Source organism: Diadema setosum, chromosome 1 (genome assembly GCF_964275005.1).
Source record: "Diadema setosum chromosome 1, eeDiaSeto1, whole genome shotgun sequence".
NCBI lineage: Eukaryota > Metazoa > Echinodermata > Echinoidea > Diadematoida > Diadematidae > Diadema > Diadema setosum.
Window position 1 is genome coordinate 37,777,944 of NC_092685.1, and position 14,985 is coordinate 37,792,928.

At 36.0% G+C, this 14,985-nt stretch overlaps 1 protein-coding gene across 1 annotated transcript in view; it reads right to left on the minus strand.

The window, feature by feature from the left end:
- Positions 1 to 6,313: 6,313 nt before the first annotated feature.
- The window catches only part of LOC140230246 (adipocyte plasma membrane-associated protein-like), an 8,816-nt gene continuing 144 nt past the window's right edge, over positions 6,314 to 14,985 (minus strand). Inside the window, exons 2-9 of the mRNA XM_072310427.1 lie at positions 14,256 to 14,360; positions 13,152 to 13,267; positions 12,128 to 12,223; positions 11,345 to 11,461; positions 10,169 to 10,343; positions 9,309 to 9,443; positions 7,764 to 7,956; positions 6,314 to 6,547 (exon numbers count right to left, since the gene is read on the minus strand). Coding sequence (XP_072166528.1) covers positions 6,344 to 6,547; positions 7,764 to 7,956; positions 9,309 to 9,443; positions 10,169 to 10,343; positions 11,345 to 11,461; positions 12,128 to 12,223; positions 13,152 to 13,267; positions 14,256 to 14,360 — 1,141 coding nt within the window. The 3' untranslated portion in view covers positions 6,314 to 6,343. The remainder of the gene's footprint in view (positions 6,548 to 7,763; positions 7,957 to 9,308; positions 9,444 to 10,168; positions 10,344 to 11,344; positions 11,462 to 12,127; positions 12,224 to 13,151; positions 13,268 to 14,255; positions 14,361 to 14,985) is intronic.

Here is a 14,985-nt window from a genome sequence, read left to right on the forward strand (position 1 = left end):
AGGGAAGTGAAGACTCTCTTCCACCTCCCTGATGAGCTATAGTATCTTTATCCAGTTATTCAAAGTGCAATGCTTAATTAAGTAAGCTCTTGGGACGAAGCAATTAGTTACCTATAGCAGTTACATGTACTAAAAATGTAGTTTTGTCAAAGTGTAAGTCGAAAGCGTTATTTTCTTAATACAAACGGCACCAACAAAAAAGCACAATATCCAATCCTCCAATTAAATCATGGACAATGTGACAGGAGAGGATCGAGATTCAAAACGCGTTAAAAAAAACCACCAAGCTTTATATCAAGCCAAATCCATAATTGAATTCGTCATGATGTTACAAGGATTATTGTTGCATTGTTATTGAAATGAAATACGTGTCATGATTGTGCAATATAATGTGCTGAAGCGTGTATGATAATCATATTATATTACATGCAATAAGACAGCAAAACGTGATATTGATAATCGCGGGCATTTGATGATTAATTAAAAAATACCCATTGTAGCGATTCGATGTGCGAATGGATAAATAAACTGCACAAAAATAGATAAGTATGATATGCAATCTAATCTTTCGTTCCTAGGCTTCTGATTATGCAGGAAGATTCAAGAATACAACATCCCGCTATCTGTTTGAATGTATACACGGAATTTTCTTTATATACTGCATGTATCACTTTGAAGGGCTGACGACACATTGTAAGAAAAGACAGTTATCACAGGTGACATGTTTTGTGAAAGGCTTTGTGGATCAAAATGTATTACTGCCCTTCATTTTCTTCACCAATCTTGGCAAATATGCTTGTATTTATTCCACAAGGGGAGACGTCCTATTTATTCATTGGAAGGATCAAGAGCAGCCGAGGATAAAATCCTGATCGATGAACAGGCTCTGACCTACAGCATCGTTCCGGAAAAGTATAAGTACAGTGTATAAGTAAAATTAAGTATGTAAGTAAGTGCTAGTAATTAACTTTCCGTATGTGACAAGGAGAAACAACGACACAAACATCCCAGGACTGTGTAATAAGCACAACAAAACTGAATGAATGGGAGAGTCGCAGTGCGTAAAATGATATAATCAACAATACAAAGCATGCTCATGGTTCCAAGGTGCAAAATCATGTTTTCATATGGGAACATTTTCCTTTCATGAATGTGCACACACACACATTATGCGTGATGATACTGAAAAAGGAAATCTGAAGGTCATTAAGAGACAGTGACCATAAATGGTATACAGCTGGTATCGACTCAGGTGGAAAGAACGCTATCAGCTAATAGTCATTCAAAATCCAAGAAAAATCATGTCTATCTGTTTTAAGTGGAATTGGTTTTGTTATCATAACAAACAGAGAAATGGGCGCAGTCAATCTTGTGACTAAAGATTATGACAACTTTCCGTATATCCCGTTGACATGTTACAACAGTGTAACCATGATTTGATAGAATCATAAAGTCGACCCATACGGGCCTGTTTATTATACGGGCAGGGAGGATACAATGTTTTTATGGCATTTCACATGGTTTTCAATGGTTTCAAAATTCATGAGCAAATTCCCGTATTCATAAAACATGTAAACCATTCAGTGAATAATGAAGTACAATGTTATACTAGTACTCACTATTCAAATTTATTTCGATGAGTATAATAGTGGATAAAGAGCAGCACAAACAGATATGGCAGCAATATCATTAAGACCTGAAATGAGCAAAACAGAAAGCGAAGAATATTGTGAAGTTTCATACCTGTAATTCATTATACAGTGATATTGGTAGCAATCACAATCATATTTATGAAAACAGATGAGATAATGATGTCAATATCTCACATAACACTCCCTGAATGTTTTTAAATTAGTAAAGATATTTGCATGAGTACGAAGTTGTCATAAAGTAATGCCCTTTGTAAATCAGTAACTGAATGGAACCTATCTTATACATCTCATAAAAATCAACATTGTTCGCTTATTACAGCTTCACAGTAATCTGATGTGGACAATACGTCTTGATGGATATTATCGATATAACGAACTCACGGGAAAATAATAGTGAAACGGGTTTGTGTGCGTTAAAGGGGCATTCCAGACGATTTTCATAATTTTACATCCTGTATTATATAGTACACAAGTCAACAGCTCCATGTGTAAGCCAGTTCGGGGTTCCAGTTTGAGCATGAGCAGAAAAAGGTCAATTGTACCAAGAGACTATCTGTAATGCTATGATTATTCCTGGAATCCTTATAAATGGTGCCTGCCATCTACCTGACAACAGGCCATGGTATTTGGGAATGTTAACAAAAAAAAAAAAAAAAAAGTTTGCTAACGTATTCAAAACAGCACAATGAAATAGATGCTTCCCAAAGTGTTGATTGAGAACCGTTCTGGTCACTTAATCTACACAGGTTCATTCTTTGTTAGAATACGAGTTCCATAAATTGCTATGTTGGGCAAGCTGCTGCATTATGTCGCTTTGAATTTAGTGAAGTGCCTAACCAACTGAGAAAAATGAAAGGTAAATTTTGTACCCATGTGCACATGAGCTATCTCCGAACTGGCTTATAGATTTGTGGAATTTATTGTGGTCCCTGAGCAGAGAAATTGATACTCTGAAAACTCAAAACAAATTACACTGAACAAAGATGATGACATAGAGCCTAACATATTTCAGAAATGTAGCAATGAAATTCCTTACAATACCGCGTGCCTAACAAGTTCACCTGTGTAGAATTTATGCATGCCTTCTTCTTTTGTTCTTGTTCTTCCTTGAGCCCCTATACTCATATATACATTCTTGTTGTGAGACTGCCATGTCATCATTCTTGTTCATTGTGATTTGTTATAAATCTTGAAAACACTCCTATTCCTCACCCCAATCACTTCAAATTCTGAAACTCTGCTCCCAGTGCAACCAATTTATAGTTGTTCATAATAATAATTATGTAAAAGTCTGAAAATCATCCGGAGGTCTTGCAAGGGGATGACACCATCACTAATCTGTACTATAAATAAATTGCATTTGCGGTCGAAACCAATACCACTGCTTTAACATTATTGTGAAAATTAGTGTGTTTATGTATGCGTTCGATTTCGATGACACCTCAGCTATAAGTTTGTTTGACACGACCATAAATACGGATATTAAAATCAAGTCTTGCATAAAAGTGGCAATGCACTTTAACTCTGAGTTGCTGTTAATGCGACCCGATTATACTGGATTTATCGTATTCACGGAAGGACAACCTGAGACCGTATCTAGCTCGGCTGCTATACGTTGCCCTAGTTTGTACCTCCTTGGTTTGATAAGAGGTAGCAAGTGACAAATCAGCCAAATCCAAGTTGATGATGTCATAAGACTGATGAACTATTTAAGAACGTTGGTCTTCGGTCCATGTTCTGTGCAGCAGCACTATACTCTTTTGCATATAGACAAATATCTGAGTAACGATATAGTGATATAGGTCTATATTCCTTGATGTCACTGTTACCTTATCTTTACAGACAAATTTACTTATTGTCAAAAATAGCCATTTTTGTCACTAACTGAGAATTGTGGTATATTCAAATGCTGCATACCCATCGAGGCTTGATTTAATCTCCTATCCAAGATGTTTCCGAAGAGGACAAGTCGACACGCAAATCACACACCATTTTTAGATTCATTTTTTTTTATAAGACGTCAGAGAATTGCTTAATCATGAACCGATCCCTCTCACTCCGAAAGATGACTAACGAAGAACCAAATGTTTTCTTCAAAAGGATGCAGGATTCGAAAAAAAAAAAACGCCCCCCCAAAAAAAAAACAAACAAACAAACAAACACACACACATTAGAGTCAGTGGAACTGTAATAAAGAAAAGTGCGCAATATCAATTTGCGATCATCATACTTTAAAATCATAGATAGAAATGAAAATCCGTCAGTGACATGTTCTTTTGCCTTAAGGTATGCTGCATTTTCAATTGTCTTTAGGTATGCTGCATTTTCAATAAGCAAGATTACCAGCATTACAGTTACTCTATACCTGTCTCTGTATACTCTTTCAACGTTTTCAGAAAAATGAAATAAAAACCACACAAAGCAACAATAGCACGAGAACAAAAACAGATGTGGATAATAGTACAATCCTTCTCGGTCAATTCTCAGTACAATAGTGTTCTATAAAGTCGTCACCATAATTGAATGAACGACACGCTCAATACCTACATGCGGGTCGGGTCACCCGGTTTTTTTTAACAAAAGTTCCAGCGAACCAGAAGAGATCACTTCCGTGACGTTTTATCAAGGACCTTGACCAAGTCCCTGACCCACGCCACACGTTTCGATCGTGTGTGTATTATAATCATTGTGTGCATGTCTTTGTCGTTGACCGACACTGATTTAGGTCTGTTCTTTTTTCCCTCCGTGAAAGTCTAGACCTTATCATTACGCCCAGTGATGTTATTGATATGGCCAAATTCCAACAAGGTTCGATGGCTGTACACGAATCTCCCCCCCCCCCTCTCTCTCTCTCTCTCTGATACATGTGTGTTTTGTGTGTGTATCTATGTATGCATATATATATATATATATATATATATATATATATATATATATATATATATATAATACTGTAAAAATGTAAACGCGAAATCGGTTAACATTCTGTCAGTTCGAAAGTAAAGCGAAGCGCGTGCATTGTGAACTACATTATTATACTCTATGTCAGCGATGAAGTATCGATGTTGGCATATAATTTGTTTGACGCGACGAACGTGCACACTGTGTGTATAATGACTTGTGTGGGTGTGTCTGGTGCCATCGCATGAGATCTATGCACGTCCACACTTTCCGATTACTGTACTTTTGTACTGATTGAATTGACTTGTATTTATGTATTTTATATACTTAGGTATTTTACATATTGTGCTTCACAATGTGAGGATAATACCTTTTTTTGCGCATTTTTGTTTCTTGTTTCATCTTGATTTTATTGCTGCTATATTCCACTTGATGCTTCGCAGAATGAATATACGAAATATGGTATTATCTCCTGTCAAATTAGGTACCTACACTCGAATCATTCTTCTTGAATGTTAAGGAATGTAAAAGATATATAATACATATATATATATATATATATATATATATATATGCAGAATTACTCCTGTCAAGGAGTACACTAACAAAATGTGAATGGAATATTTTAGAGAAAAACACTAAACTTCCCATCCTACTCTCTAAAAGAAAATCGAATGAAGATGTTCACTCTTGAAGGAGTGAATAAGCAGAAAAGAGTGAATTTGGAGTGAAATTGGAGTGAATTTTGACTGAAAATGTTCATTTTCACTCATTTTAGATTGATCTCATAACAGGGATCACTCGAAGATTTTGGAGTAATCCCTGAGGTCTCTCCAAAATGAGTAAAAAATGATCATTTTCACTCTAAATTCATTCTTTTCTGTTATTCCCTCCTTCAAGAGTGAACATTTTCTCTCGATTTTTTTTTCCAGAGAGTACCGTCACACAAGCAGAAAATATACTTCGTCCCTTATCATACCATTTCTTAATCTGCCCTCAGTGATAATACACACAAACATTTTGGTTTTGAGGTATTCTTAATTTCAATTTCGTTCCATGATGATAAGAATCCACACTTACAATGCAACAATTACGCAAAATTACAAACAATGAGTGTTTCCTTAACCAATGATGTTTGCTTACACGCACAGAAACAAAGGAAGAATTGCACAAAATCTATAGCTTATGGCTCGCGCACAGGTGCGCACATAATCATCCAAACAGGAAATAATTATACGCACTGATGGTAACTAATTCTCAGGTGTCTAACTCATTAACCTCTTTCATGGTGCGTGTTGCCCACGTTTAGAGTGGGCTGCGAGATCAGTAAGTTATCAAAATAGATCTACATTTAGAGAGAGAGAATGAAAAAAGAAGAAGAAAGAAATAGACGGGGATGAAGACATTATAAACGAGGACCTTAATGGTTTGGAGCACTATTTTGACAGTGAGTGACAGTATAACATAAATCATTTTTAGTCAAATTTATTAAAGTTCACAAATCATCAACTGCAATATCATTTCATAGCACTACATCACAATATTGTTAATTATTATGCACGTAGATGACTTGAATAAAAGACTGTCTTGATTTTGGCATTACACAATGTAAATTCACTCACTAAAGTGAAAGTGGCTTGAAATGAAAAGAGAACGATTACACGACACAAAAAAAAAATGACAGGCGGAAAAATTAAAATTGTGTGAAAGAAGGAAATTGGCCCGTACAAAAACAGTGAAACAAATTGCACTCAGGTTCGTTGGTTAACTTGTTGATGTACTTTCAATGTTTATTTCACGTTCAGTTTAACAATGAATGGCGAAAAATAGGATCCAAGATAGAGGATGTCGCCTGTGTCGAGCACCTCGCTCACCGCTTGCACCACTTTCCCGCTCGGGTCATGAAGGCTGCGGACAATGCGACCCATCTGGTCTACCTCAACGATCAAGCCGTACTGTGGCAGGTACGGTACCAGCGGTGTAGGGTCTACGAGCTGCCAATAAGGAGAGAAATGGCGCCATTTAGTCTTACCGATATAATTATGTGACATATCTATACTTTTCAACCCCCCCCCCCCCATTTTTTTTTTCTGGGGGGGGGGGGGGGGTGGGGATTTGGAGAACAACATTGGAGAACAACCAGTGGTATGCACCTAGAATCACCACAATCTTTAAATCATGTGATTATGATTTTCTGTTTGTATTTTCTTTTTTAAATGCCGAATACATAAATACAAATAAGAATATTAATGATAATAATAATAGTATGACGTTTCATTTATGTGATGAGGTTTGGCCGTCTAATGAGACAAGGATAGCGTTGACCTTTGACCTTATAATGTCCCGTGTACGCCTGCCTATACAATGTATACTGAATGAGTTTGGGAGAAAAGTTACTTTGCTCCCATGATTACTTTTAAAGTGTCCAATGATATCGAACATCAAATTATACACAAAAGTCATATCTGCTCATTTTCGGGGAAAACTCACATCTTCCAGTATGACCACTGATAAGATTATTTGGAAGATTATTATACCTTATTGTAATTACTCAGAGGAAAATGTGTAGAAAAGGAAACCAGAGTTAGTCAATGTAGCATTTTTTAGTGTGTTCTGAAACCAAGTATGTTAAATGAACAAACAAAAAGGCGAACAAATCCTTCACAGTAACTTATAAGGTGTCCTGAAAAAATGAGGAAAAAGTACAGGTTGGGAAATGTCTGTTGTAGCAGTCTTTTCTTCTTATGAAAGCCAATATTAAAGGACACGAGAAGCTTTAAAAGCAATTTGCCTATAACACGTTATCCCAGAAACATTCTATACTTTCCAACAAACACAGGAAGATATATATTAAAAAAAAATCTCAGAGAAAACAAACAGAAAATGTTGCTAAAATTGTTATTTCTCATGGCGAAAAGTCATGTTTTCGAAGGCATGCTATTTCTGTGTGAACATTTTCAACTATTACCTCAGCCACAAGGGTAAATTTGTCTTGAATGAACGCAATGAATAAAAGCAATATCCATTGAGCTTTTAGCACATGTTGATAATAGTGCAAACAGTATATTTTGTGTATACCGTGTGCATTTTGCCTCTACTCTTACTCCTTGCTGCACTCTTTCTTTTCTTCTTTTCTCTTTTTTTTTCGGGGGGGGGGGTGGCTATATCATGACGAGAAGAATGCCGCACATTGAACCCTATATAGGTTACCTTGGCAACCATCTTCCTAAGCCACGGCAAAGGAGCCAGTAGATCCATTTTCATCGGTAACATCCGGGAGTTTGCCAGCGCAAAGGCAATCCAGTATCCGCCACTGCTGCTGGGACTTATGTTGTCGGGCATTCCCGGTAGATTGTCGACAAAAACCTCGGCAGCCCCTTTCCTGGGACCAGTCAAGTGATATCTGTTGAAAGGAAATGAGATAGGCGCCATTTTGTGCGAGTATCCCCGATAATGATCCCTCAACACCTTTCTTTAACGGACAGTGCCTACTTTTTTATGCCAGTATCATTTTGATGTTGGGTTGCAAATCATACTTGAGCGATGACAACATGTTACACTAAAATGTGGTATATCGAGTTCCTATCATAACAGGTATTGAACGAAGTAAATATCTATATTATAACGAAGGCTTTCACTTAAAACCATCCCTATATTTTCTCCCTTATATCTCTGTTTGTAATACCTGTAAATGTCGATTCACTCATGCAACTCTTGCACTGATATTGTTATTACTAGTTTTACCTTTTTAATGTGTGGTTGTCGTTGCCTTCTCTAACTCATCATGTAGATTGTTAGACTTGGTAACCAATGTGAATCATAATGTATTATATGCGTATTCTAAAGCTCCAAACAGACCTACATGATTAAGTTCCGATTTTAAGAGCTCGGAAAAAAATCTTCTACAAGGAGTGGTCTTTTTTTTTTATAAACTCGATGTTTACAATCTTGCTTCCTTCGCAACTTGTCTAGTACACATTGAATGAATTGTACAAAATGAAACACTTTTTTCAACTTCGATTAGTGGTGCAACATTTAAGACCACATGTCAGAGGAAGAGACAAACATAATGTGTCTAACAGATTGAGACACTTCTCGACTTTCATTATCGATGTCATGGCAATTGTAGCCGTGTTTAGAACGGGAGAAGGGCGAAACGCGTAAACGCACAGTCGACAGATTATCAGGATTGATATGGATCCACGGATGTGAGGAGGAGGTATGCTATAAGTGGCCAGCTTTTGAGTACACATCAAACTGGAATAGCTCCCGGCTTCTCTCCAAGACTACGCTACCGTTCTTTCTTGACCCCCCCCCCCCCCCATTTTCTTTATTTGTCAGATGGATGGATTTCCATTTAGATGATGCGAAGTATTGATGTCAAATCCTTGTTAAATGCTGCATTTCCTGTACCGCAGATGCTAGAGAGATTACTTTTCCAGTTATTTCCTATTTGGACTGCGTCTTTCCCGCTACTCTGAGGAAAAGCACAAACCAAAGGGTTTGTATCATGAAGGGGGGGGGGGGGGCAGGTCGCATGATTGGCTTCTTTTGATGAGAACAACAACAACAACAACTACAACAAAACCCCAAACAAAACCCGGTGTTTGTGCGAGTGCCCTTTCAAATTCAGGGAACATGCTTCAGAGGGGGAACCATTTCTTACTTATAAATCACCGTGACAGCACACATTACGGCTCGATTTGAATTTGCCCATAATCCATGAAGATGATGGGGGCGGAAATGAAAGCTTACTTCATGACACGGTATCTGATGGATTCCGCGATGAGCAGAAAATCTTCGTTTGGAGAGAGCTGAATACCGTTCGGGGAATACAACCCTTCGTACACGACGCCACTCTCCTTGTCGTCCGGGTTGTACCAGAGCAACCTGTTGCAATAAAAGATAGAGTAAAATAAAAAACGAGGTAATAAACAGCTACGACGAAAATCACTAATTACAATCGACTTATACAGGTACTCATTATAATGACATGACAATTCCGACGTTGAAAACCAACATAAGACTATCAAAATGAGAGTTGCATACATTTTGTCACAATATCAAAGTCATGTCTTCAAAACGAACTTTTCTCCTCCCCTTATCCAGCGAAATGCATGATGTTATGCTCTTCTTCTCCATAGCACGAAATGCTTGTGTGCTCTGCCTTCTATCATTTTTTAGTTTTTGATGTAAATATAATACATTCATAACATATATAAATATATATATATACACGTATACATATTCGTATATATACATACTAATTATAGATATGAATATTATATGACATCACAATTATGATATCATATGTATAAGTTATATCTATTGATTGTATATTATATATATATGATATATATATATAAATAATGTGTATATATATATATACAAAATATATGATATATATATATATATATATATACATATATATATATATATATATATTTATATATATATATATATATATATATATATATATATATATATATATATATATATATATTAACATGTACCGGAATATATAACATATAACTAGTATCATAATTATATTCGTTGCTTGGAATGATTTAAAATCTGTTGAGATGCTACAGCAGAATATAAGAGATATATCTCACCTTCCGGATGCCTTGTTTTCTAAAGCCATGAGGCCGTACTCAGTCATGCGCCACTTGTAGCTTGTGTCGGAGAGGAGAAATGTGCCGTTGGCGAGTCTCTCGAAGTCGTTAGCGAATTTCATGGTATGCCCGCCATGAACCTTCTGCGTTGACAACAGCTGAACGGGTTGCTTCACTTTAATTGACAATTACAATATTACAGCAATGTACGTTTTAACTACATACAAATTGATTCATCTTGTCATGTTACATACATAGTATTTCATTTCATTTCATTCGCTTGCTTTCATTTTCAACAACAAAAAGATATAATTGTACAAGACACATCGTCATGGAAATTTAAAAAAAATGCAATATAGGGCCTCCATATTCTACATAATGTCAAAATAATAAACACACATTGTGAAACCTAGATGCATGATATTTACTTAATAATGTTGAAAATTTTGAAATCGAGAAGCTGAAAAGTACAAATCGTCAGTAATGCAGCTTCATTGCACAAAATTATGATTCAAGTATGTCAAAAATAATGTGATGGCAAGAAGCCCTGTATCATATCCCAAGTATGCCATAATGGATCCAAAAAAGCAAGAACTTTATTGCGCCCGTCATTCTTTATAAACTTTTTCGTCAAATTCCGTCTCAGATTCATAAGCTATATATCCATGAATAAGTCACGACATCATACTTTTCAAAGAGAGTTAAATCGAGGATGAACGACAAACGACACGTGAGAGAGAAATTTGTAATATTAGAAGTCTTGTTATACGATCCTCAAGTCGTTAGGTAATGTTCTAAAATATCATTGCCTCATTACAGAACTCACGAGAAAATTCATGATGTACATCCTGCTCATTAAGATTATAATGACCACGCACACATGCATGTATCATGCACTCTATATACCTTTATTATTATGATAACATACAAACATGATTGTACAGTGTACACCCTAGAGCCTATAAATAGTATTAGTATGAATAATCAGAATATAGATGACACGATTATGCGTCCATCTACCCATCTATTCCCAGCCCTCCTTCCCTCTCTCGTTCTATCAAGATAATATATATATATTATGCTTGTTCATTCAATACTATATACATTATTCTATTCACTTTTGAAATGTAATTTTAGAATAAGGCTCCGAGCGTCCATTTAAATGAGCTTTGATACCTCCCGTCTGGTCAACTTGGTAGAGTCCTAAGAACGCGTCGATGACGTGAAGTTTGTCCTCGACAAATCTCGTCCCCAACGGTCTACCGCATGTTTTCTCGTCCCCAACGTTAGCTGCTTTACAATGAGATATAAGATACATCAGGTGTTTGTGAGAAACAGATAAATACAGGCATACAATGGGCTCTCTGGGCTGCATTCATTATTACTCGCTCTTCACGATAAACAGGAAGATCGTCAAAATGGAGCACTTTCGGACATAATACTTTCATAAATCACGCATTATTAACATTAAATTTCACAAGACTTTCAGTTTAAATAGAAACAGCAACTTCATATCACTGCGTTATTGGTTTTTTTTTTTCGTTTTTGTTCACACAATGTCTGACTCTACTATATAAATCAGATAAGAATATTATGATCCAGATGTTAATTGTGTCTCATGACGACGTATTGTACTTGTGCGTGTGTGTGCGTGTGTGTGTGTGTGTGTGTGTGTGTGTGTACATACATTTGAATTGTGTCTCATGACGACGTATTGTACTTGTGCGTGTGTGTGCGTGTGTGTGTGTGTGTGTGTGTGTGTGTATGTATACATACATTTGATAAATAACTGATTTTCAGGCTATTATTACATGCTTATTGTTGATATCAATATGAAGAAAGGCTAAGAAATATAGCCCAGACAACGTACGGTTCACTGAATGGATAGACAAATTCACAGTGTTTTGTTTTTCTTTCTCTCTATACATCCGCAAAACCGTAAATAAAACGAGAAATCACCGCATGCCGAGCCGCCTAGTCTTGCTATGACTCTGACGTCTTCATCATTTGATATCTCGACGACGTTTCCATCCACCGTGCCCGTGTAGATGCGACCTGAGATTGCAAACATGGGATACGATGGAACCACTTGAAATCAATCTGTCGTCACGCGCATTGGCAGTGCAGTCAATGGCGAAATAACCATTAACATTTTAGGATTCTCACCGATATTGGGTTTCATCATGTTCGAAAGTTTATGTATATGGACGTCAGAATTTTTAACGAGAGATTTATTTAAAACATCCAGAACTTATGTATGTCATATCCATATATCTATTATGCATATGGCATTGTGTGTGTGTGTCTGTCTGTCTGTAATCGTATATTATATATATGTATATATATATATATATATATATATATATATATATATATACTATATATCAGGGTCGACAGGGAAACTGTTGATGAAACACACACTCTTAGAGGTATTGTTTACCATTGGGAGCAGTGATTTAAAAAATGTTCGAGTTATCACATTAGATGCAAATGTGTAGGTCAGTTATATCACAAAACATCCCCAAAAAAAATAAAATAAATATAAATAAAATAAATATAAAAATTTAGCAATAGAGCCTAAAATACAAGGAGATAATTATTTTTTTCTCACTAAATCATAACTTAGACGGTTTAGTCTAGAAACGAATTCTATTATATTCTGTTGTTCACATTTTGTATATTTAACAATACTTTAATATTGATTACACTGATTAACATGTTTACATTGGTTGTTTCTATCCCTGATTCACATTTTAAAACTTTTTTGAAGTTCTAAAGCTGGAATTTTGTTTCTTCTGCAAATGGTAAATGATGCTTTAAGTCCAGGAACGTGAATACACGCCACTACAAAAGGCATGAACGATTTTAAATGTAACACTATGATTCTCTCGAACCGTAAGTTATATACAATGAGCAAACATTCGGGCTGTCCCGTACTATAATCGTAGGATATGGATCTTCCTACCTGTGTATACAGACTTACCATCTTTTATTGCCATTGACTCTGGTCCGATAACTTTCCCTTCAGCAATTCTTCTCCCTTTCTGGAGGTCCGTGTTCACCGCAAGGGGTCCCGACCATGGCCTTGGTGGTGGTAATCTTAATAGGGATACAATAGAAAGAAGAGATTCAGGAAAAATGACCTTTGCTCATGAGCACGAACAATCAAATAAAAAAAAAATCAAATCATTTTGATTTCTCTTCTCTTTCTTGAATGTAACCGTTGAGCACGACTATATCCGTATAAATAACATAATATTAGAAAGGCGCAGCATGATTAAAGGGATGATATTTATAGTTTTGGTTGAGACCTAATTTCAGGTTTCTAACATTTTTGGTGAGATAAGGAGAAACTTCTTATGAAATATGAAAGAGCATGTAATTCTATGAGGAATTCAACGTTTATTTGATGAAAATTGGTTTTGAAATGGCTTAGATTTCAAGAAAAGAGCGATTCTAATCAAGTGTGGGACCCACACTTTATTATGATCGCTTTGTTTTTCTTTGTTTTTGGATGTTTCAGTCATTCCAAACCTGATTTTCATCAAATAAACTTTGAATTCCTCTTAAAATGGCAAATATGTTCTGTATACTATATCATAAGTGTTTTCTTGGTATCTCGCAAAAAGTTAAAAGCCCAATTCTCATATCCATCAATACTGTACCATCCCTTTAAAGTATGAATAGGAGTTGGTTTTTGTCATTTGAATTATACTGATAACAACAACAATGTATCATAATAATGATAGTAATAAAAATAGTTGCCATTATTATATTCACATATCTTTCTCATGAAGCTATCATCACTTTCATCGTTACCAATATATTTCCACTAGTGATAGTTATTTGTCTTATTGTTGGTTATTATCATTACCGTTATCATTGCAATAGATTGTTAAAAATTTTTCTATAGTTTTTCTGCCTCTTGTCGAAACTTCGAACCGATAACAATAGTCACTCTGTCTTTCACTCACGTATGGGGCATTGTGATAAATGTATTCGTGTGATGTTGTGAGGTTCTGGTAATATAGGTATATTTCTACCACAGGACATGTTGTTGGTTTTTTTTTCCCGAGACTCTTCATACCTGAATGCTTCCGGGTCAACAGGTGAAGACTTGAGAGTAAGAAAGACGACTAAGCTGAGACCAGCGATGGCCGAGATGTAAAACAACTTGTTGCAACATCCTGCTCTGCACGAGAAAATAAATCAGGGAACGGGCATAATCATGATATTGAATGGTATATAAGCTGCATGCAGGTGCCAAAATACACCTCTGAAAATGCAGTATCTGCATGATATTATACAAATATTGCCTTTTCATGTTTTAGAGGTGTAACATAACACTTGACATCCTGCATGAGTTATGTTTCCCCCGAGAGATTATATTTTCCCGAAGCGCTCAGCGCTAAGAGAAAATATTGTCTCGAGGGGGAAATTTCGATTATAACTTCCAAGGGAGCTGTCAGGTATAGACATGGCGATATACTCTTAGTTTATTGTTATACATGAATGCACATCATTTCATTCTAACTCCGTTGGCAGCCAGTCAAATTCTCGAATTATATTACCCGACGTGACGTCACTACCGGTAACATGAGTACGACCCTCGCTGCGTTAGTCACGTTATTGAATTAAATGACAAATCACCGTATTGATACCAGTATTTCTGTAATATAGGACATTGTTATTATTGTTATCATCGGCATTGTTCACTGGCATGCTGTATACCATGTCTTTTAAAGTGATTGTCCTCGATCATCACGCTTATACTTTCATTTCCTCATGAATTATGAATTCCTAAAAGAAATAAAAAT